The 20,745-nt window shown below is 43.6% G+C and overlaps 1 protein-coding gene across 4 annotated transcripts in view; it reads left to right on the top strand.

The window, feature by feature from the left end:
- Positions 1 to 20,745, top strand: part of LOC311111909 (F-actin-monooxygenase mical2b-like) — a 53,380-nt gene that overhangs the window by 8,720 nt on the left and 23,915 nt on the right. For all 4 annotated transcript variants that reach the window (XM_084154830.1, XM_084154831.1, XM_084154829.1 and 1 more), the window contains exons 2-5: positions 10,083 to 10,451; positions 16,730 to 16,937; positions 17,462 to 17,578; positions 19,479 to 19,580. In XM_084154830.1, the coding sequence (XP_084010956.1) occupies positions 10,191 to 10,451; positions 16,730 to 16,937; positions 17,462 to 17,578; positions 19,479 to 19,580 (688 nt within the window). In that variant the 5' untranslated portion in view covers positions 10,083 to 10,190. The remainder of the gene's footprint in view (positions 1 to 10,082; positions 10,452 to 16,729; positions 16,938 to 17,461; positions 17,579 to 19,478; positions 19,581 to 20,745) is intronic.

Raw genomic sequence — 20,745 nt, 5'->3', positions numbered from 1 at the left:
ATCCCCCAGACATTGACGCTGTACCAGTACCCCTGTATATAGCCTTGCTACTGTTATCCCCCAGACATTGACGCTGTACCAGTACCCCTGTATATAGCCTTGCTACTGTTATCCCCCAGACATTGACGCTGTACCAGTACCCCTGTATATAGCCTTGCTACTGTTATCCCCCAGACATTGACGCTGTACCAGTACCCCCTGTATATAGCCTTGCTACTGTTATCCCCCACACATTGACTCTGTACCAGTACCCCCTGTATATAGCCTCGCTACTGTTATCCCCCAGACATTGACTCTGTACCAGTACCCCCTGTATATAGCCTTGCTACTGTTATTTTACTGCTGCTTATATTTACTTATCAATTTTTTACTTAACACTTATTTTTCTTAAAACTGCATTGTTGGTTACGGGCTTGTAAGTAAGCATTTCACTGTAAGGTCTACACCTGTTGTATTCGGCGCATGTGACAAATAACATTTGATTTGATTTAATAGATGGCTATTGGCTTATATGTTATAAAAGCCAATCTAACGACCTTTTAGGCTATTGCCCGTCATATGTGTTCCCCCGAATCCCCCCTTCCCTAATTAGGCCTAAGTGTTAATTAGCCTACTATTTAATACGATATATACCCCAAATATTAACTGGCTGCATTAGGCTACGTGTGTGTGTGTCTTTCTCTGTTTTCTCCCTACCTCAACTGCACTGTTTTCTGCAGCAGCAACTGATCTGTCGATGCTAAGCCTATCATCATTTCTCAGTACAGACACAGTCACAGCACTCAGCAGAACCAGAACTTTTAGAAAAGAAGTTGGTTAATTTCACACATTTAGCAACATCATCCTCAAGAGCCTTTTTATGCTCTAACGTTTTTGGTACCACCTTTCTGTTTTTGACAGAGAGTCAGAGCAGATGTCTTTGCTGAGCCGCGTTTGAGTTTGAATGTAAATTTTTTAGCGACCTCAGCTCAGCCAATGAGAAAACCTGTCCGGCCCAAATGCTCAAATATATTATTGACAACAAAGAAGTTGCACAAAAATCTTTAAAACCGAATCTTAACAGGCCTGTGGGCCGTGTCCATTTTTATTATTAGTTTGTTTAGTTTTTACCAGCCCACCCAGCAAAAAGATGGTCCATCTGGCATTTGCCCGAATTGCCAGATGGCCAATTCGCCCATGCGAGGCTTGATTTAAACACGGATGTTAGAGATAAAAAACGCACTAGAGCACCTGCTCTGGGACCTCAGGTTAATCTAATTGTATAACTAGTTGTACATGAACCAAACCATTGGATTCAGAGCTATGTCACTCTATCAGGGCTCACTACAGTAAAGAAGACAAATAAGCTGAAGTCGACAAAACTTTTCTGGCTCTGTCAGCCAGCAGACAGCATTCCAAATGAGCAGCGAATTCCAGCCTGACTGGTCTGTCTGTAGGCTTATTCACAATATCCCAGAGCAGAACTGTGTGAACTTTCTTCTTCCTCTTTGCATTATTTCCTTCCTAGAGCCACACTGTGGAAGTGAGCACGTTTCCAGGCAACAGCTCCAGCACCAGGACAGAAAGAGGATGTGGGAGTTTGAGGCTCAGAAAGCAAATTACTTGCAGGATTTATGCATGGTTTAAATTGGTTGATCCTTTCAGTAGGACCCCACTCTCTGCCAACTTAAACCACCACGGTCATCAGCAGGATATATATCGCCAACTAGACTACATTAGCAAGTTCCCCCTGGCTTGTACAAGCGCGGAAATCGGTCATTAAGGGAACTTAAAGGAGTTTGAGTCAGGCCTTGTGCTTTAACCTCCAGCAAAGGCAGTTTCACAGTGGCAGCTCTTCATCCCTTTGATCTGGACAGGAAAACAGACACACTCACATATCAGATGACCCAATAACACATCAGAACTTGGCCACATGTAGCTGGAGTCATGTCATGACTTTCTTTACCCACAAATTACTGTAAGGATTAAAGTAGCATTTTGTTTACAGAGCAACAACCCCTAAGCACTCCAACATTGTTTCTATGATCACAATAAATGACCACCAAATGTCATGGACAGTGTCAAGCAGTCCTTTTTCTGAGGAGTGGCACAGATCCTTCAGGTCTGATGGAGCTGTTCTCTTATTGGTCAGCAACACGGTGTATTTATGTTTGTAGAGTGGTCTTATACAGATGTCAGGCTATCATCCAGGACATGTGCTGTTTTCCTCTGGAACATGACACCTGTCTATTCTGAGCATGGCTTCCCTGAAAGCCGCCTTACCGGCTCCACTATTCCTTCCCTGTGGTCATACACTGTCATGTAAACCCCTCGGTGCCATTCTGAGATATGGAGCAGGATCTCTGGATCCAATTGCCTCTGCTGACTGACTGGCTGTCTGACTGTCTGGGGGAATGTCAGTTACAAAACTATCTGCCTTCAATGTGCAGTCACTTCTCACCGTAACAGCCTTGATCTCCATCACATTGTGAGGACCTCTTGTTACTGTATGGTCTATTGGTGTACTGATCGCATTGAATATGGCATCAGTCCAGTGTTTCCCTGATATTGCAATGTTGATTTAAGAACATCAGAGCATTCTTTGTGTGGGATCTTTGTACATGGTGAGAGTTCACTGCGTTTGTCAGCTATTTGCTCATTTATTTGTGTGAAATGAAGAAAAGAATGTGCTGCTGGATAAGTTCCAAATATTGTGCCAAGTGGATTACATATGTCAAACTTCAAATAGCTGGACAAACATTATTTTCTGTGCTTTGTGTGTCTGAAGTTTGTCCAGATAAATCTTTCTCCAAGTCCAAGAGGACATGTGGTTAACACACACTGCGTGGGTCAGACAGGCCTCCAGACGGCAGACAGCTGCTTCGCCTCTCCAGTGCCTGCTTCTGTGTAAATTAATTATTAAATTTAATTCTCCACTCTAGATGAATGACATTCACTGGGGCCGGCCAGATAACGCAGTGTTTTTACCCGTGTCCAAGACAGCTCTCCTTTGTTTTGGCCCCGCTGCCTGAAGAAGCAAACAGATTTCTCAGAGTTGAGATAGTACAAGCGAGTTATGAGGGCCGGAGAGGGGCAAAGTTGTTGGCGGGATGCTGGAACATATGGTTTTCTTAGATTGTTGTCCAGCTCTGAGGCGTAATGTCTGCTTATCAGGGGTTGAGGGCTTCCTTCCTGGTTTCCTTCAGTTCTCTCGGTAATTAACTGCATTACGTGTCATTCCCAGCCCTCCCACTGTTTTCCTTTGAGTCGTCAGCTTCCCATCGTTTTTTGATAGCTTGAGGCTGTGTGGAGCAACAACGATGGACATCACGTCATTGTTTTTGTGTTTTACTGGTCTAGCAGTACGTACTATACTCAGTTTCTATGGCCATGGCTGATGCAGTAATGGGCTCATTTATTAAGTTATTGGCCAATGTTTACTGCCTTAGACCATGTATTGCCTGGTTGGTTGTTATTACACCAAGTCTTAATGCAACCTGACACTGGTGTTGTTGTAAAGGTATTTAAGGTGACTTGGGTTTCTCCTCATTAAATGTGCTCCACTACCAGTCTCATTGCATGGAACTGCATGTGTAGCTGAGGTGGAGTTTAAGTCACAGCTGATGGCTCATGTGGTATGGAAATTAAACATATTTTGATTCTTATCAAGAATGTAAGCGCATGAGCAACCATGCTAATGAGTGTCAGATATAACTCAAATGTAATAAATAAAACATTCCAGAACATTGGTTAAATTGCTAGTGGTTGAATAATTGTTTTGTTCTCAAAGAAAATATGCAGATTATTTATAATGCATATACAGATGTGTGTGTTTGAGGGAGTGTGTGTCTCTGACTATCTCCATTTAGCTGTTCTGCCTTGGCAGGCCAACTGTAACAGGTACATACTTCACATCTCTGGAATTCCTCCTCTGGAAACTGATAGCATGTGTACTCATCCCTCTGAAACATGCAGTGGATGTAAATCAAATCAAATCAAATGTTATCTGTCACATACACGTGTTTAGCAGATGTTATAGCAGGTGTAGCGAAATGCTTGTGCTTCTAGCTCCGACAGTGCAGTAATATCTAACAAGTAATATCTAACAATTTCACAACATATACCCAATACACACAAAACTAGTAAGGAATGGGATTTAAGAATATATACATATATGGACAAGCAATGACAGAGCGGCATGGACTAAGATACAGTAGAATATTATAGAATAGAATGCAGTATATACATATGAGATGAGTAGTGCAAGATATGTAAACATTATTAAAGTGACTAGTGTTCCATTTCTTAAAGTGGCCAGTGATTTCAATAGGCAGCAGCATAACTTTCAGGAGATACTATAGCGCTGCCTCTGTCTTTAAATAACAAAGTTATGAGAACTATTATCGAATCCAATAATACGTAACTGAGATATCTGTGCTGTACTGTGAATGCACCAGTGATGGGACGGTTTGTTTGATTAATTGTTAAACATTGATTTTACAGGCATAAAATGAATAGCCAGTGTTTGCAAATGGATTAGTCATTAGCCAAGTCATAGATGGGCAGATATGATTTTAAAAACAGGTATGATTGTTAAAACCTGTACAGTATGGTGAAATCGAACATCCAGGCTCACGTAAAAACAGCTTGGAATGGCCATTTATCCCAGCTGCGGTCTGCTCTTTGTGTCTCTCTCTCTCTCTCTCCTTTTTTGTGTGTGTTTTTTACCGGTGCTCTGTGGGTTGGTGCTGTCTGCCTGCGGATTGCCTTTCCCTGCTGTCAGATGGAGATCATGGGTGAGGTCATGGGATTCCATCTAGGACAATGTAGCCTCAGCTCTTCTAGCTGACCATAAGGACAGTGTGTGCTACCTTTCATTAACCAACACAGACAGATCTCTCCAGCAGGTCTTAATGCTATAGCTTTTTTTTTTTTTTTTTTTTTTACAATTTGTGAAGCTTGGAACACAAACCCCTGGCTTGGTAATGTAGTCATTAACAAGTCTGTATTTAATCTTTCCAAGCAGAAGTTGTAGTTACTGTATATCTTAGTTGGAAATGGTCTGATATTGTGATAGCCGCATATTAAAATTGCTTCCTAAAATGTTGTTTTGTGAGTACAACTATTTGTTAGTGGTAGACCAAGCGGTTGTTTACTGTAGTTCAACGGAAGTCCTTAAGTTTTTTATTATGAAATCTAAACAGAAAAAACGGTTGCAAATACCATAATGTTGTCACATCCAACAAGACCAATATAACCAGAGAACAAAGCGGGCCATTCATTCCATCCACTGTAGGATTTTCTCACCATTTGCTGTTGTTATTTCAACAATGGTGTGAATGCAGATGTTGTGTTGTACCATACCTTGCAGGTTAAAGGGAACACCCTTACCCCACAGCAGCATAATAATGCACCCTTTGCATAAAAAAATTACCCTGCCACAAGATAAATAAAGCACATTTATGCTATGCTGAGCCCCTCCCAGCCCTCTCTCACCACTCATAAACATTACATCACAAAAACAGACTCATAAAGGACTACAGAATGGGCCCAGAGGCATGAGCACGCCATTGGATAATTCATTGGTTGAACCATTGACAGAGCTCAGTAGGCATTGCCTCTGGTTCCTTGTTGATAGAGCAGTTCAGTGCTATGTGAGGCATGTAGCGTTGGAATGCAGTCTGGTGCTTGGCTGTCTCCAGAGAGAGGCCTATAGTGTTTTGTGTCTGACACTGGGACAGGAGCCGGGGGTCACTATGGTGTATGTATCAGCCTGGGGTACAGAAGTTGACACCCCTCCCACATTGTCCTCAATACGAGCTGGCATCCCATTATCCAGGATGAATGACTTTAAGGCAAAGAAACAACAATGGTAGCAAACAGGATGCAAAATATACAGCTAATTTAGGCCAAACAGGATTCTGTAAGATAGAATGATTTTGTTTGTATGAGAACTGGTATGAGAAGTGACCGCAGATAATGCTCATGTTCCAGGACTTCAAGGAAAAATCCTCTCAAACTATATTTGGTTATTTTTTAAATTAGTCCACAGTAATACAAGTCCCCTGTAGCTCAGTTGGTAGAGCATGGCGCTTGCAACGCCAGGGTTGTGGGTTCGTTTCCCACGGGGGGCCAGTATGAAAATGTATGCACTCACTAACTGTAAGTCGCTCTGGATAAGAGCGTCTGCTAAATTACTTAAATGTAATACAGTCCCAAAATGCATCATCATGAGTGACACTTTGCTTCTTGAAAATCCTATATCTTGAAAACTTGGCTGCTGACATGAAACACATTTTGAGACTGTATCAATAGTGGACTAATGAAAAAAATACGTAAAGATGGTTTCTGAGTGGATTTTTCCTTTAAGTATCCCTATTTAGCTTTGTTTCCCAAAGTGCATAACTGAAAGCTGTTTGAGAACCAAGACTTGGTTCAAGGACTTGACAACAGAAGACAAGTCTCATGTATTTTTACTCCCAGCTAATGCGTCCCATATGGAGTTGCTTATCATGTGTCAGTGACATAACACTTTTCTTAATGGACAGATGGCATATCGTTCTCTCAACACCTGCTACACAGTGGAAGAGGAGAGGTGGGGTCACTCTGCCCAACTCCAGTAGGCAGCAGAGCAGATACACTACATTACCCTTTGCTGCTGTAACAGCCTCCAGTCTTCTGGGAAGACTTTCCACTAGATGTTGGAACATTGCTGCAGGGACTTGCTTCCATTCAGCCACAAGAGCATTAGTGAGGTCGGGCACTGATGTCGGGCGATTAGGCCTGGCTCGCAGTCAGTGTTCCAATTCATCCCAAAGGTGTTCGATGGGGTTTAGGTCAGGGCTCTGTGCAGGCCAGTCAAGTTCTTCCACACCGATCTCGACAAACCCTTTCTGTATGGACCTCGCTACCTTCCCCAAACTGAAGCCACAAAGTTGAAGCACAGAATCGTCTAGAATGTTATTGTATGCTGTAGCGTTAAGATTTCCCTTCACTGTAACTAAGGGGCCTAGCCCGAACCATGAAAAATAGCCCCAGACTATTATTCCTCCTCCACCACTTTACAGTTGGCACTATGCATTGGGGAAGGTAGCGTCCTCCTGGCATCCGCCAAACCCAGATTTGTCAGTCGGACTGCCAGATGGTGAAGCGTGATTCATCACCAGAGAACGCGTTTCCACTGCTCTAGAGTCCAATGGCGTCGAGCTTTACACCACTCCAGCCGACGCTTGGCATTGCGCATGGTGATCTTAGGCTTGTGTGCGGCTTCTCAGCCATGGAAACCCATTTCATGAAGCTCCCGACAAACAATTATTGTGCTGATGTTGCTTCCAGAGGCAGTTTGGAGCTAGTGTAGTGAGTGTTGCAACAGAGGACAGATGACTTTTACGCTCTACGTGCTTCAACACTCGGCGGTCCCATTCTGTGAACTTGTGTGGCCTACCACTTCGCGGCTGAGCCGTTGTTGCGCCAAGACATTTCCACTTCACAATAACAGCACTTACAGTTGACCGGGGCAGCTCTAGCAGGGCAGACATTTTACAAACTGACTTGTTGGAAAGGTGGCATCCTATGACGGTGCCACGTTGAAAGTCACTGAGCTCTTCAGTACGGGCCATTCTACTGCCAGTGTTTGTCTATGGAGATTGCATGGCTGTGTGCTTGATTTTATACACCTGTCAGCAATGGGTGTGGCTGAAATTGCTGAATCCACTAATTTGAAGGGGTGTCAACGTGCTTTTGTATATATTGTGTACCTCTTCCAGGCCCTGTGGTGTTAGAAGGGGTGGAGGTGGAGAGTGGGGGACGACACTGCAGCAGGTCCTGCTGGGCTGGGCTCACCTCTCCCTTGGCCAAGCCCAACACTCTCCATGGATGATTTGAATATCAAAGGACTGCTGTTCCCAAACCTCACAGAAGCCGTAGTCCCCACCCAAAATGTTCCTACATTTTTTGGAGAAAGTTTCCATATTTTGCTTTGATGTTGTGCTCTGGTGTGGATTCTCTGGCATGATTTTCAAATGTTTGATTAGTGGTTTTTGAAGGAGGGGATTGGGTTATTTTTCTTGTGTCAGTTCCATTTTTCAATATATGGTGCGTGAGGGTAATGCTAAAAGTAAGCATATGTAAGCCTCAATCATAATTAATGAATAGTTTTCGGTCTCTCTCATTTAAGGTGTGGCCTGAGTACCACACTGGCCACTCAATGGCACAGAGAGGTTGTCCTCAAACTAATATTCTGTTTCACTTTTATCCTTCAGACCTGTCAAGACATCAGTATTATCATAGGTAATTCAATGGCTTTGAAATCCTAGAGGGGAGTGAAAAACTCCCAATGTGGTCTCAGAGCATTTCGTATTATTCTGTACGTAAATCCGAGACATTACATTTAGTATGATATGTTACGTTTCGTATGGTATGTAGTCATTTGTGGATTATTGTATATGTTATGAATGATATGTTAAGAATTTACAAAATGTACAATATGTTTACATTTTCAAAACAAATAATATGTTCCAAATTCCCATGTCAATCAATCAATCAATTTTATTTTATATAGCCCTTCGTACATCAGCTAATATCTCGAAGTGCTGTACAGAAACCCAGCCTAAAACCCCAAACAGCTAGTAATGCAGGTGTAGAAGCACGGTGGCTAGGAAAAACTCCCTAGAAAGGCCAAAACCTAGGAAGAAACCTAGAGAGGAACCAGGCTATGAGGGGTGGCCAGTCCTCTTCTGGCTGTGCCGGGTGGAGATTATAACAGAACCATGCTAAGATGTTCAAAAATGTTCATAAGTGACAAGCATGGTCAAATAATAATCAGGAATAAATCTCAGTTGGCTTTTCATAGCCGATCATTAAGAGTTGAAAACAGCAGGTCTGGGACAGGTAGGGGTTCCATAACCGCAGGCAGAACAGTTGAAACTGGAATAGCAGCAAGGCCATGTGTTGTGGTTAATGTTAGCTAGGTGGCTAATGATAAGATTAGCTAGGCTAAGGGTTAGGGTTTAAGGTAGGAGTTAGGTTAGGGTTAGGGTTAGCTAACAGGCTAAATAATTGAAAAGTAGATAAAAAGTAGTAAGTAGTTGCAAAGTTGCTAATTAGCTCAAATGCTGTTGTCTGTGATGAGATTTCAACACGCAACCTTTGGGTACCTAGACATTTGCGTTATTCCACCCTTCTTTTGATTTTGCCTTAAGTAGCCTTCCATCCTATGTAACCATACCAAACATAATATATCATACTAATTTGAGTGTCCCGGATTTACATTTACAATGTTACATAGACCTACGAGACCAGTCTACAACTCTAGGTAGTATATCCAGGGGTAGGAGGTGTCCCCCTTCTGCGGATGAAAAAATTCACCTCTGTCCAGTTTTCAGCTGGAGAGCGAAAGCCGCAAGACAAGCACTTTTTTTTCTCCCTGCTTAGCAGTATGTCCATGTCCACTAGTGCCAAGTCACTGATGTGCAAACTGTCTGACCTGACTGAGCTGTCTGGTATTTTTGTCCCTAGATTTCGTCATTAGAATGAAATACACTGTACTTTGTAGATGGCAGCCATGATTCATTATTGTGTTGATATTCTCTGTGTTACTGTATGACCTCCTGTACATGATGTTATTTAGTTAATAGAAATTAGAATATTGTAGGTTTTGAAAGACGTTTCTATTTTGAGATTTTGAACTTTGGCAGTACACTTTTGGAAATGTATACTCTTTTACAGTCCATTGTTAACCAGAAATGAAGACAATCATTATCCCAGGATCTATCTATAAACAGTCAGTTAGTATTGCATGCTGTATTATTTTGTCTGCAGATACAATTGTTTTCTTTGAGAGCTCAAACACATCTATTCTTACACTGGAAATGTTACAATGCATTATCTAATGCCAAATGTTACAATCTGTAAGTCACTGATTTGAAGTAAAATAAATGCAATGGAACCAGTTCTGTAGAAAATCAGTGATTGTTGCAAGCTGGTTAATTGACTGTTTAAACAATTTTTTCCAGAGTTACATAAAGCCATCTGTTAAGGATTCCACGCTTCTAAAGGCTGTGCGATGACATCAGACTCAATATGTTTTCTCTGTACCTCCTCAGATTGGGCATGACCATGGGGGCCAGGCCAGGCTGTGGGTGTAGCCACTGAGACAGAGGGAGAAAGGCAAGCCAGCACCAGCCAAGCACCCTGCACTCCTGCTGGGGAAGATGGGGGAGACAGAGGAGGAGAAGGACCAGGCAGGGAAGCTGTTTGAGAACTTCATCCAGGCCTCCACGTGTAAGGGCACCCTGCAGTCCTTCAACATCCTGTGCAGGCTGCTGGATCTAGACCCTCAGGACCATGAGACATTCTACAGTAGTCTGAAGACCAGGCTCACCTCCTGGAGGGCCAAGGCCCTCTGGACCAAGCTGGACAAGAGAACCTGCCACAAGGAGTACAAGAAGGGCCAGGCCTGTGTGGGCACCAAGGTAAGCTAACAGCCACTCACCATGACATTCAATGAACACTTGCTTTGTATGATACAGAGGTGTTGTATATACCTCTGGTATTATTTGCGCACTGTAGACAGAGCTCTGTTGCATGGAACACTTTGGAGACAAAAGAGACAAAGAACTCCAAGACCATCAGCGTGAAAATTGTCTTGACAGTGAACAGTGCACACCCTACAGTAGTTTGAAATAAGATCCTGATATATTCATGTGAAAGTAATATTTATGAATGTTATGCATTTTACTTATCTTTGTGTAGCTGTGAGTTGTATGACTGGTCTGACCCATTGGACTTATGATTAGTCAGGATTCAAGTCACCATAGTGACAGGTGTGACTGATTCTCTGAATTTTTCAGTCTGTAATCGGTTTTAGACAATAGGCAGTTTGTCCTTCCTTAGGAGAGAAGTGCTTTGCCATAGGCAGGTAGTGACTAAGGCAACGTCATGGTCATCACTTTAAACTGCACCTGTCAGGACACATTAAATCAGCTACTGTCCTTTACTGCAGCTGGCGCATATAAACAGCTGAGAAAATGTGTTCTTCTGATCAGACAGAACTTGACGTTCATCTCAGTTTTCACACACGTACGTACACACGTGTGCACTCACGCACCCACGCACACACACCACACACATACATATGCCCACAAACAAACACACACAGACACTTAAGGCGTCAGCATGCTTCAGTTCGGCTGGTACCTAGCCGAACTCAGCTAGGCGAACCAAACAAGTGTGCTCGCATACTCCCTTAAAAGACCTAAGCTTGAAAAACTAGAAAAAAGCGGCAATAGTATTGTTTGTAAATTTAGAGACCCCATAGCCAGTATATACTTCCTCAAAATAATCTAAGATAACTCAACAAATCTGTCATTCATTTTGACATTTTTACCGAGGAGATCTTAGTTGCGCAATTTTACATCTAACTAAGATGTTTGATTGCAGATGCAGTATTTCTCAAAAAGTGCCAGAACAGCCGAAAAACCCCTCACTTAAGTCCAAAACGAACAAAAAACACCATAATATATGCACAAACTCTTCCGAACTGTTTCGGCTGGGAAGCATGCGAACGCCTTTACTGTAACTCACCCCTCCCTCACCTCAGCACTATTCTCATTCCTCCTCATCCACAGCTCTACAGAGTCTTGCCACTTTCAGCTTGGCAGAATGGTGCATTACAAAGCTACACAGCACCCTCAATCAGTCACCAGAATGCTTTCATAACACACATCCACAGACAGCATCACTCAGTGAGTGTGATTATTTTCCTTGGTTCTACTGAGGGGGTGGTGTTCTTTATTGGGCCCTCCTAAAGGTTTGGAACCCAGCCCAGATTGTTATTAAAGTGTGTTTTAAGTTCTTCAAAATAAGCCAGGTTTTACATTTACATATACATTTTAGTCATTTAGCAGACGCTCTTATCCAGAGCGACTTACAGTTAGTGAATAAATTTTTTTAAATACTGGCCCCCCGTGGGAATCGAACCCACAACCCTGGCGTTGCAAACGCCATGCTCTATCAACTGAGCTACATCCCTGCCGGCCATTCCCTCCCCTACCCTGGACGACGCTGGGCCAATTGTGCGCCGCCTATGAGTCTCCCGGTCGCGGCCGGCTGTGACAGAGCCTGGATTCGAACCAGGATCTCTAGTGGCACAGTTAGCACTGCGATGCAGTGCCTTAGACCACTGCGCCACTCAGGAGACCAGGTTTTAAAAGTTCTCTCTGACACCAGCTATAAACCCGGTTGGAACACCATATACCCTCTTGATCTGAGAGACTGCCATGATTAGGTGCTGTCCCAGTTCTATTGAACCTTTCATTAAAGTGTCTGATTGTCTTTAGTCCCGTGCCAAAGAGTTTCAGCTAGGTTTCCTCAGTCTGACAAGCCACAGGACAGCGTAAAATGGCCTTATTTATCAAAGTAATAGAACAGATGCACAGTACAGTCTCTGGGTTCTGGGTAATTAACCATACTGTTGGTACAGTAGGAGAGACTCACATAAGGATGTGATTTACGCTGGCTGTGTGGATGGAAGTGTATTTTGTGAAGGAGGAATGACTTTGTAAAAAACGGAGGCTAGAATTCAACTTGCCCTCACTTCTTACGTTTCAAGTCTGTTTACAGAATCTGAGATTTAAGGCCTAAAAATAATTGACATACATCTCCAACAGACAGTGGTACTGTATATGGGTCTCCTGTTGTGATTAATTGCAGCCCACCTGCCACAACTTGATAAAGTACTTTACTTTTCTAAATGACTTAAGCGAAGAGTTAGGGTTTTGGTGGTGGTTCACAGGGAATAATAATGTGATAGCATTCCTCACCCAGCCTCCAATGCCTGCTGGAGGTACAATCTGTATAGGATATGAAGTCATCCCCAGTTTATTACTGCATACAGCTGGCTATAATGCCAATGACACACACTTACTGTTGGTTTCTTCTATATACGTTTTTAATGAGGAACACAATGAAGGCCCATATTTCTTTTTTCACAGCCTCAATTTAAATACGAAGCAGATACACTGAACAGAATGGTCAGAGAACATATGTTACTGGGCTTAGTCTATTTCACTGATTATGCTGTTAAATGTAAGTGCTTTAGGCCTATTGTAGTGGCTTCTTGAGCCCGAGATCTGAGAAGCTTATATTTTATTAGTATCAGAGTTACTTTGTGCTCGTCTCATCTGAGAGGTCTGGAGAAGTGAGCTGGAGTGGGAAGTGGCCCAGTGAGAGAGACTGTTAGTTTTCCAGGGCGGTGCCGCTGTCCAGTGCCAGATTCTATGGAAACTATTTGGACCGGCTATGCCCTGAAAGTGAGATCCTGACCTGCACTTCAGCGCCAGTATGCCGCAACAGAATACAGACTGTTTTCTATTAAGGGACTTATTTGTGTGTTCTCTGCATTTTTACATCACAATTACAAAGTAAGCTCTATAATTATCAGGCAATCAAACTCCACATTATGACACATACTATTATTGCAATAATAGCCTAATTAAATCATATTGCAAATAGCTTGATAATTAATAGTCTCAGTTGTGCAGACACAATTCTCCTTGAGCTAGGTAATATGTTTGGAATGGTTTTGCTTTCATGAAATGCCTTTAATCATAAGTGCTACATTTTATTTCCTTTTTCTTATGTGAACTGTTATGCCTGTATAATGTTGGCACATACCTCATGTATGAATCACATGGAAACGTTTTCATTGTATTATTGTTTATTACACTGTTATTCAGTTCCTCAGTGTCTTGCCCTTTTGACTAAATTACAGCAAAGATATGAACTCTTTACTTCACAACCCACTGAATGTGGGTTAGCATTAAAGACAGAACAACTGTGTTTTAAGGATTCTTTCCTACTGTATTTCCCCCCACCTTGCAGAGGAGCTCTCCTTTATAACAGGTTGTCTATGTCATGCTCGTAAATCTCACCCTTGATGGCCCATCATTGAATAGTGTGTTATCAACATTTCCATGCTTGTGATCCTCTCTTGACAATTGTGACATCTTGACAGACATATTTTCCCTTAATTATATGGTTTGATACTGTGGAAAATTGTGCTTCCACTGAGCAAATAATTCACTGTATGGAACAGTAGGATTTGAAAGTTCAGAGACACACTGTGCCCTCCTTGCCTGTTTCTCAGGCCTATTTCATGCCCAGACAGGAGTGTTGCTCCTTTTCTCCTGTTCTAGTTCCCATGAAGTCCCAGATGGCTGTCTGCGAGGGTTGCCAGTTCATGTTGTGGCTCTCCCGGTGGTCTCTCTCAGTTGATTGAGTACCTTAAGTCTGACGTTTTGTCCCAAAACAGCATGAGCCACCACCGTGCACTGAGCCAAGCTAGTGAGGCATCACATCATGTCTGCAGGTGCACAGGCTCCGCTCGCTCACTCACACACACAGTCAGTTTGTTTTACTCCGGTGAAGCCAGAATAAGCATGTGTGTTAAGGAGCTCCACTCAGCCCAGTGTTGCGGGGTGTTCCCGTCAATCTAACCTGGCTGGCCTGTTGAAGTGGCTGGGCAGCATGAACACACTGAAGACCACCAGTCAGCTGATGTCTTAGACCTTAGAGGACATACTGTACTCCTTAAAGAGATATAGCTGTAGAGTGTAACGAGTCATTTGTATTCATTCAAAATAAGTGCAGGTATGGAGGATAATGTTTGGTCCAGCAGTATCCTATTGTCTTGAGCTCCATAGATTGATCAGGATTCTAGGAGACAATAATTGCCAACTGCCTGACATTGTGCCCACTTTCCATTTTGATAAGCATGTTTGAGTTGGCCTCCAGTCTACATTCTGCATGATGTGAGTATGATAAACTGTAACCGTGACCAATAAACTTTGATTTGATTTTGATTTGATTGACAGCTAATAGGGCTCCAGGTGCAGTAAGTAATGAACGGGAGAGAAGTGAAAGGTGAGGGGGGGCGGGGTCTTCCTCTCCTGGTGAGCGTGAGGGGGTGAGGTCACAGGTGGGGGACAGACAGGAAGTAGCTGTGGTCTGACTCAGCAGAACTGCAGTGGGCCCTCAGGAAGCCCTCCCATCTGCGATAACACAGCACCGCATAGAAACAGGCAAAACAAACCGCTCATCTCTCATAGCACCATAGAGACAGACTAAAACAAAAGTGCTGCTTTGATAGTGATTATCTAGTTTATATCAGGTTTGATAATACCCAACATTGTGGGATTGTGTGGTTAGGCACATCTGAATAAACTTAGCTAATGTTGTTCTGTGTTTGTGAATAAGGCATTGTTCCATATGTTTTTTTTCTTTTTCCTCTGTGGCGGTGGATGCTTAACACACCTGGCACATCTCGGTAACTGTCTGTTTCTCCTGACATGGTTAAAGAGCCCATCCACTTTAATCACTCCTCGTGATGAAAAGAACTGGGCCAGGCCTGTCCAGACACAGCCACGCGCAGCCACCTGGGTTTGGCTAGTATACCTGATAAGCATTGAATACCTCATACTCTTACCCCTAGGCTACTAATGTTATGCTCTCCTTCACCTCCTGATGACACCCTGCAGCAGAATCCCACACGGAGAATGAGAAAACAGAATGACTAAATCCCAATCTTATTTTTATCGCTGGGAGCAGCGGTACCATTTATGGTGTGATGTGGGCAGCTGGCACGTTTAGCTCTGTAAACAGCACCCTGGGAGAGAGGGAGAGACAGAGAGGGGGGGAGAAAGTGAAGGAGAGAGAGTGGGAGAGGAAGCGAGAGAGAGAGAGAGAGAGAGAAAAAAAGAGAGAGAGTATACCCCATTCAGCACAGAGCTACAGTATACAAACATGATAAGGCCCCCGAGGCTGGGGCTGAAACACGACCGTGTCACAATACTGATTGGAGTGACACATCCTGGGAGTTCCTGTGGCCCTTCAGGCAGACACACAGGGTGGCAGGAAGTGAGTCCCGCTGTTCAAATATACTGCTGGCCCTCCCTGCACACATGGTGGATTTAGAGGTCAGGTAGGTGGGTTGGCTGGGCTGGGGAGGAAATTAGAGATCTGAAATGAAAAGGTCACAGTGGGCCAGCTGGGGTCTGAGATGGCTGAGCCTGGTTGAGAGAGCACGTCAGGCTCTGATTGGTTATAAGGTTAAGGAAACAGGAAGCCGCCCAACTTCTTGGGCACAGCAGGGGCTGCTGTCTGACTCAGGAGTGGTTGGATGGTGAGATGGTTCCTCAGAAGAACAAACACTCCAAAACAATCCCTTCTCATCCTCTCCAGAAGGCTGGATGAAGTCATGTTCTCACCACACATTCTCAGACGGATCCTGTAACCCAAAAGAACTGACTTCATGCAGATTTGAGTGAGGCAGATGCATGAATCATGTCTTTGATATGACTAGGCTGTAATAATGATCTACGGTTGAGGTAATGACACATACTCTCCCAGCGCTGGGTCAGAGTAACGAACAACATACTGTCACCATAAACATCCACCTCAGGCACTCTGTCTGTTTACTTGGCAATATACAGCCAAACTCATCAACTCATATTTCATCTGCTGTATTGAGTATATCTACAGGTTTAAACAAGGATTCTATTTTCAGTAAGTATTATTTATGATGGTGATAAGGTACGTATGCAGTATATGATCTCTTCGGCAGGCATATGGTTTGGATGTACACGTATTGTATTTTGTGTAACAGAAATGGGACTATGAAATACGATTTTCAGTCCTATTTATTTGCACTCACAATGATAATGGTGTCCCTCTGTCATTCTTGTCCCTGCAGTGCCTGATCATCGGGGGAGGCCCATGTGGCTTGCGGACGGCCATCGAGCTGGCTCTGCTGGGGGCCAAGGTGGTGGTGATTGAGAAGAGGGACACCTTCTCCAGGAACAACGTGCTGCACCTGTGGCCCTACACCATCCACGACCTCAAGGGCCTCGGGGCCAAGAAGTTCTACGGCAAATTCTGTGCTGGAGCCATAGACCACATCAGTAAGTATCTTTACATGTAGGGTAAACATCTCAGCAGGAAACCGTTCCGCCCAAACAGCCATAACAGTTGTTAGTCATAACAGCCATTTCCCATAGCCCTACATGTACTTACTTTTGCAATGGAATATTTTCCTTATCGATATTGTTGGATTCATGTTAGCTTATGATTATGCTATTGTATCCTATTCCCCTCTAAAGCTGTTTTTTGTCTGGTAGCCTTGATGCATCCAATCCCTTCCATTACATAATGTCAAGGTTGTGAGCCATGGAAGGTGAACCTTCCACCTGCTCTTAGCTACAGAGAGACAAAGCAGAGCTACCAACTGCTGGTGTTGAAAACAAATCTTTCTACAGCTCTCAAGTGACAGAGGCCAAAGGCCAAGTTTGGTTGTGTGTATAATGTGTAAATGCATGGATGCCTGTGCAGTGTGCATGTACTAGGTACTGTATTAGATAAGCCAGAAAAGCCAGCTGGGTTTCTTGCATGGTTCTAAGAACTCCTGATTCTTGTCTGTGTTTGCCAGGTATTCGCCAGCTCCAGCTCATGCTGCTGAAAATCGCCCTGCTCGTAGCTGTGGAGTTCCACGTCAATGTGGAGTTTGTCAAGCTGCTGGAACCTCCAGAGAACCAGGAGAATGACGGTGAGTGACAGCTCACTTACAGTACAGGCCGTCACTTACAGTACATATATGTCCATTGAAATCCATCAACATTGGCCTAGTACCCATCAACCTTGCTCCTTCCTGCACACCATTAGGGGTCTTTTGGATGTAGTTCAGGGATTCATGCAAGGGCTAGGTTACAGCATTTGGGACCAGACTTCCAATATCAGACAGGTGAGTTGGGGTTGAAGGGCTTAATGCAATGCATTTGGAGAACGTCAACAGTGCACCTTAACATGAGCCTTGCAACAGTCAGTAAGACCATTACAGATGTAGGATTTTAATTTAAGCCAGTTTGCTACCCCAGGAAAATAATCCTGCAGCAACAGGAAATGTGAATTATTATGAGGATTATAATTAATGGACATTTTTGTAGGGGTTGATACATTTTTCGCAAGGGAAAATCAAGTCTGAAATTTCAAAGTGGAAATTACAAACTTCAGAAGCCTTTTGAAACCTCAAATACACTACAAGTTTAACATTTCCTGCATTACAGGAAAGTTATCCTGCAACAGGGTGATCAAATTAAGATCCTACATCTGTATGTGGCTGCCCAGAGGATCCCATCACAGTATATTCTCTCCCACACCATAGCATTCCTCTGGTTTACATCACTGTACCTTGAGCTACAGGGAGTTACTGCAGTCCATAACTAGTACCTGTTAGAGTAGTTCTGCCTCCCCATTCAACAGTATATCTCCTTGGCAACCAGCAGTAAACAGCAGCACTGTTACAGCAGTGCACTGATCACCCTTTATTTGATATTTGCATTGCCATGGAAATCAAATGTTTAAAAGTCATAATCATTGCTTCACCATTCCTATTCAGCTGCTAATGGTTAGCAACCTCCCCAGATGCTAATGTTATTTTATGGCTGCTGCTGAGCAGAGCACACAGTAATATCATTGAGCAGAGCAGACCTAGTGGCTTTGTTTAAGGAGCAGCAGAGCCAAATTACGGCCGTGGAAGGTAATTAAGAGCTGATTAGCCAGTGTAATTACAACCGTGCACCCTCGGTACAGTACTAGCTGCTTCAAGATGTGAACGCTGCGTGGTGTGTTGTGATGTGGCGCCGAGCTGAAAGACTGGCTATCTGAAATACCTCTACACTTGACCCCCCTCCCTCCTTCAGAGCTTTGTTGATTGGACTCCTGGACTGGAGGTCATTAGCTATCCCATGTGGCCTCCTCGACCGCGACGTCAACCAACTGATAAAAACAAGAGTCTTTACTAAATATGGATACAGAATGGTCCCCCTACTTTTGCTGTCACAGGGTGCTCAGTGTCCTTGACATGATGGAATGCATTTTTGACATGATGATATTACACAGTGGACAGCCAACCCAATGTTGCTGGGGCCTCACACTGCCTCTGTGGCTGACATCATTCACCACATTTGATCCACTACGTGCTAAAACGCTGTAACGTATTGAATTATATACTGTAGCTAGCTAGCGCTCTGGTATCAATTATGCAGTACAAGTGAGAATGACATTAAACAACATCTTATATAATTACAGCACGGTATAGTCTGCTGAGCTAAATGACACAATGCGTGTGACCTCTGTGTCACCCTCTTTGTTGAGAACTGTCAGGATTAGCAAACCCTTTTCCCCACTGGTGTTGATAGGCATCATAAATATTGTTCCCCAGAAATAACATGCCAAAAGAGCAACCAAGTAAATATTGTGTCTGTTTCTCTAGCCCACGTCCTCTCATTCTCTCTATCTGTGTTGAACTCTACCCGTTTGTATACTGATAAGTGTGTTTGTTTGAGGTGTGTGTCCATGTAAATGTGGGACTGTACTGACCCTCTCTCCCCTCCTCTCCTCCTCTCCTCCCTTCCCTCTCTCCCTCCTCTCCTCTGACTGTGTTTCAGGGCCTGGCTGGAGAGCTGAGATCAGGCCTGCCGATCACCCTGTGGCTAACATTGACTTTGACGTGGTGGTGGGGGCTGATGGGAGGAGAAATACCCTGGAAGGTGAGAACTCTGAAGGGATGGGAGGGTGACATGGGTTGTATCCATGCAGAGTATATCTACATACCGTTAATGACCTGAGCCCAGATATAGGATATGGTGATTTGGTACTGTATATGATATCATGTGATTACATCCATGGAATGGCTCTCTGAGATTGCTCAATATGTTTACTAAACACTACTTGCTCCAAAGCTAACTTTAGCTCTAAGTTCAAATGCAGTTGGATATTATCTGGAGCGCCTTCAAACACAATTTCTATATTGAAACGTATGTTTATGTAGCTTTGTTGACAGTGGCTTGTTTCAAATAATATCCAGGACACCTTTCTCATATAATTATTTTGTCTGGATAACAGCCTAACAACTGTAACTAAGAAACATATGATTGTTATTGGCTGCGGCTTTTGGCTACACAAAGCATCCATTTAAAAAAGCATAGTCTCATCCAAGAAAGTTAGGACGCCATAAAATCATGCTCGCCTCTGTAAAACGATACCCTATGTGATGTCATTAATCTCTCCTTCAAAGGGCAAGGTTACACATGAAATCACCATAGCTCTGTACCTTAATAAAAAAGATCTGGGGCCCTGTGTGTGTAGTCATCTGGATGCTGTTCAACAGTTGATGCATGCATGTTGGACTCTCCCTCACAGATGCCTGTCATCTCCTCACCAATCCACATCAGATGCTTATTCCTTAAAAGGGCATTTTCTGTCTCCAAACAATGAGGCGTTTAGGTCATCGTCTGATGACGAAAGGCCGGAGGAAAACTTTCTTTTTAGAAGTCATTCTGCTTTTGGACTGCCATGCAGATCCCTGTCTGAGGGGAGGGTTAAATATACCCCAATCTGTTCTGTACCCAGCTAATCGTCTGAGAGGAACACAGCTGCATTGGAAAGAGTGATGTGAGGGGAGGGGGGAGGGGGCAGGCGGGGGGAGGGGGCAGGCGGGGGGGGGGGGGGGGGGGGTTTGACCCAGTGAATTAGCAGTGACAGTAATGGGAACATTTCTGGCTCATATTCAAATGCTACCTCCTCCTAGAAAAGCACCTCTCAGAATCTCATACATTATTTTGTAGGAGGAAGAGAGGCTGAACACATTAGAACATTCATCACTCCTTTCCTTCCTGAGTCACAGGTCTAGAGGTATTGAGGATGTATTTTCTT

This window comes from Coregonus lavaretus (genome assembly GCF_964263955.1).
Source record: "Coregonus lavaretus genome assembly, chromosome: 37".
Lineage (NCBI taxonomy): Eukaryota > Metazoa > Chordata > Actinopteri > Salmoniformes > Salmonidae > Coregonus > Coregonus lavaretus.
Note: the sequence above shows the minus strand (reverse complement) of the source record. Positions and strands in the feature narration are given on the sequence as shown.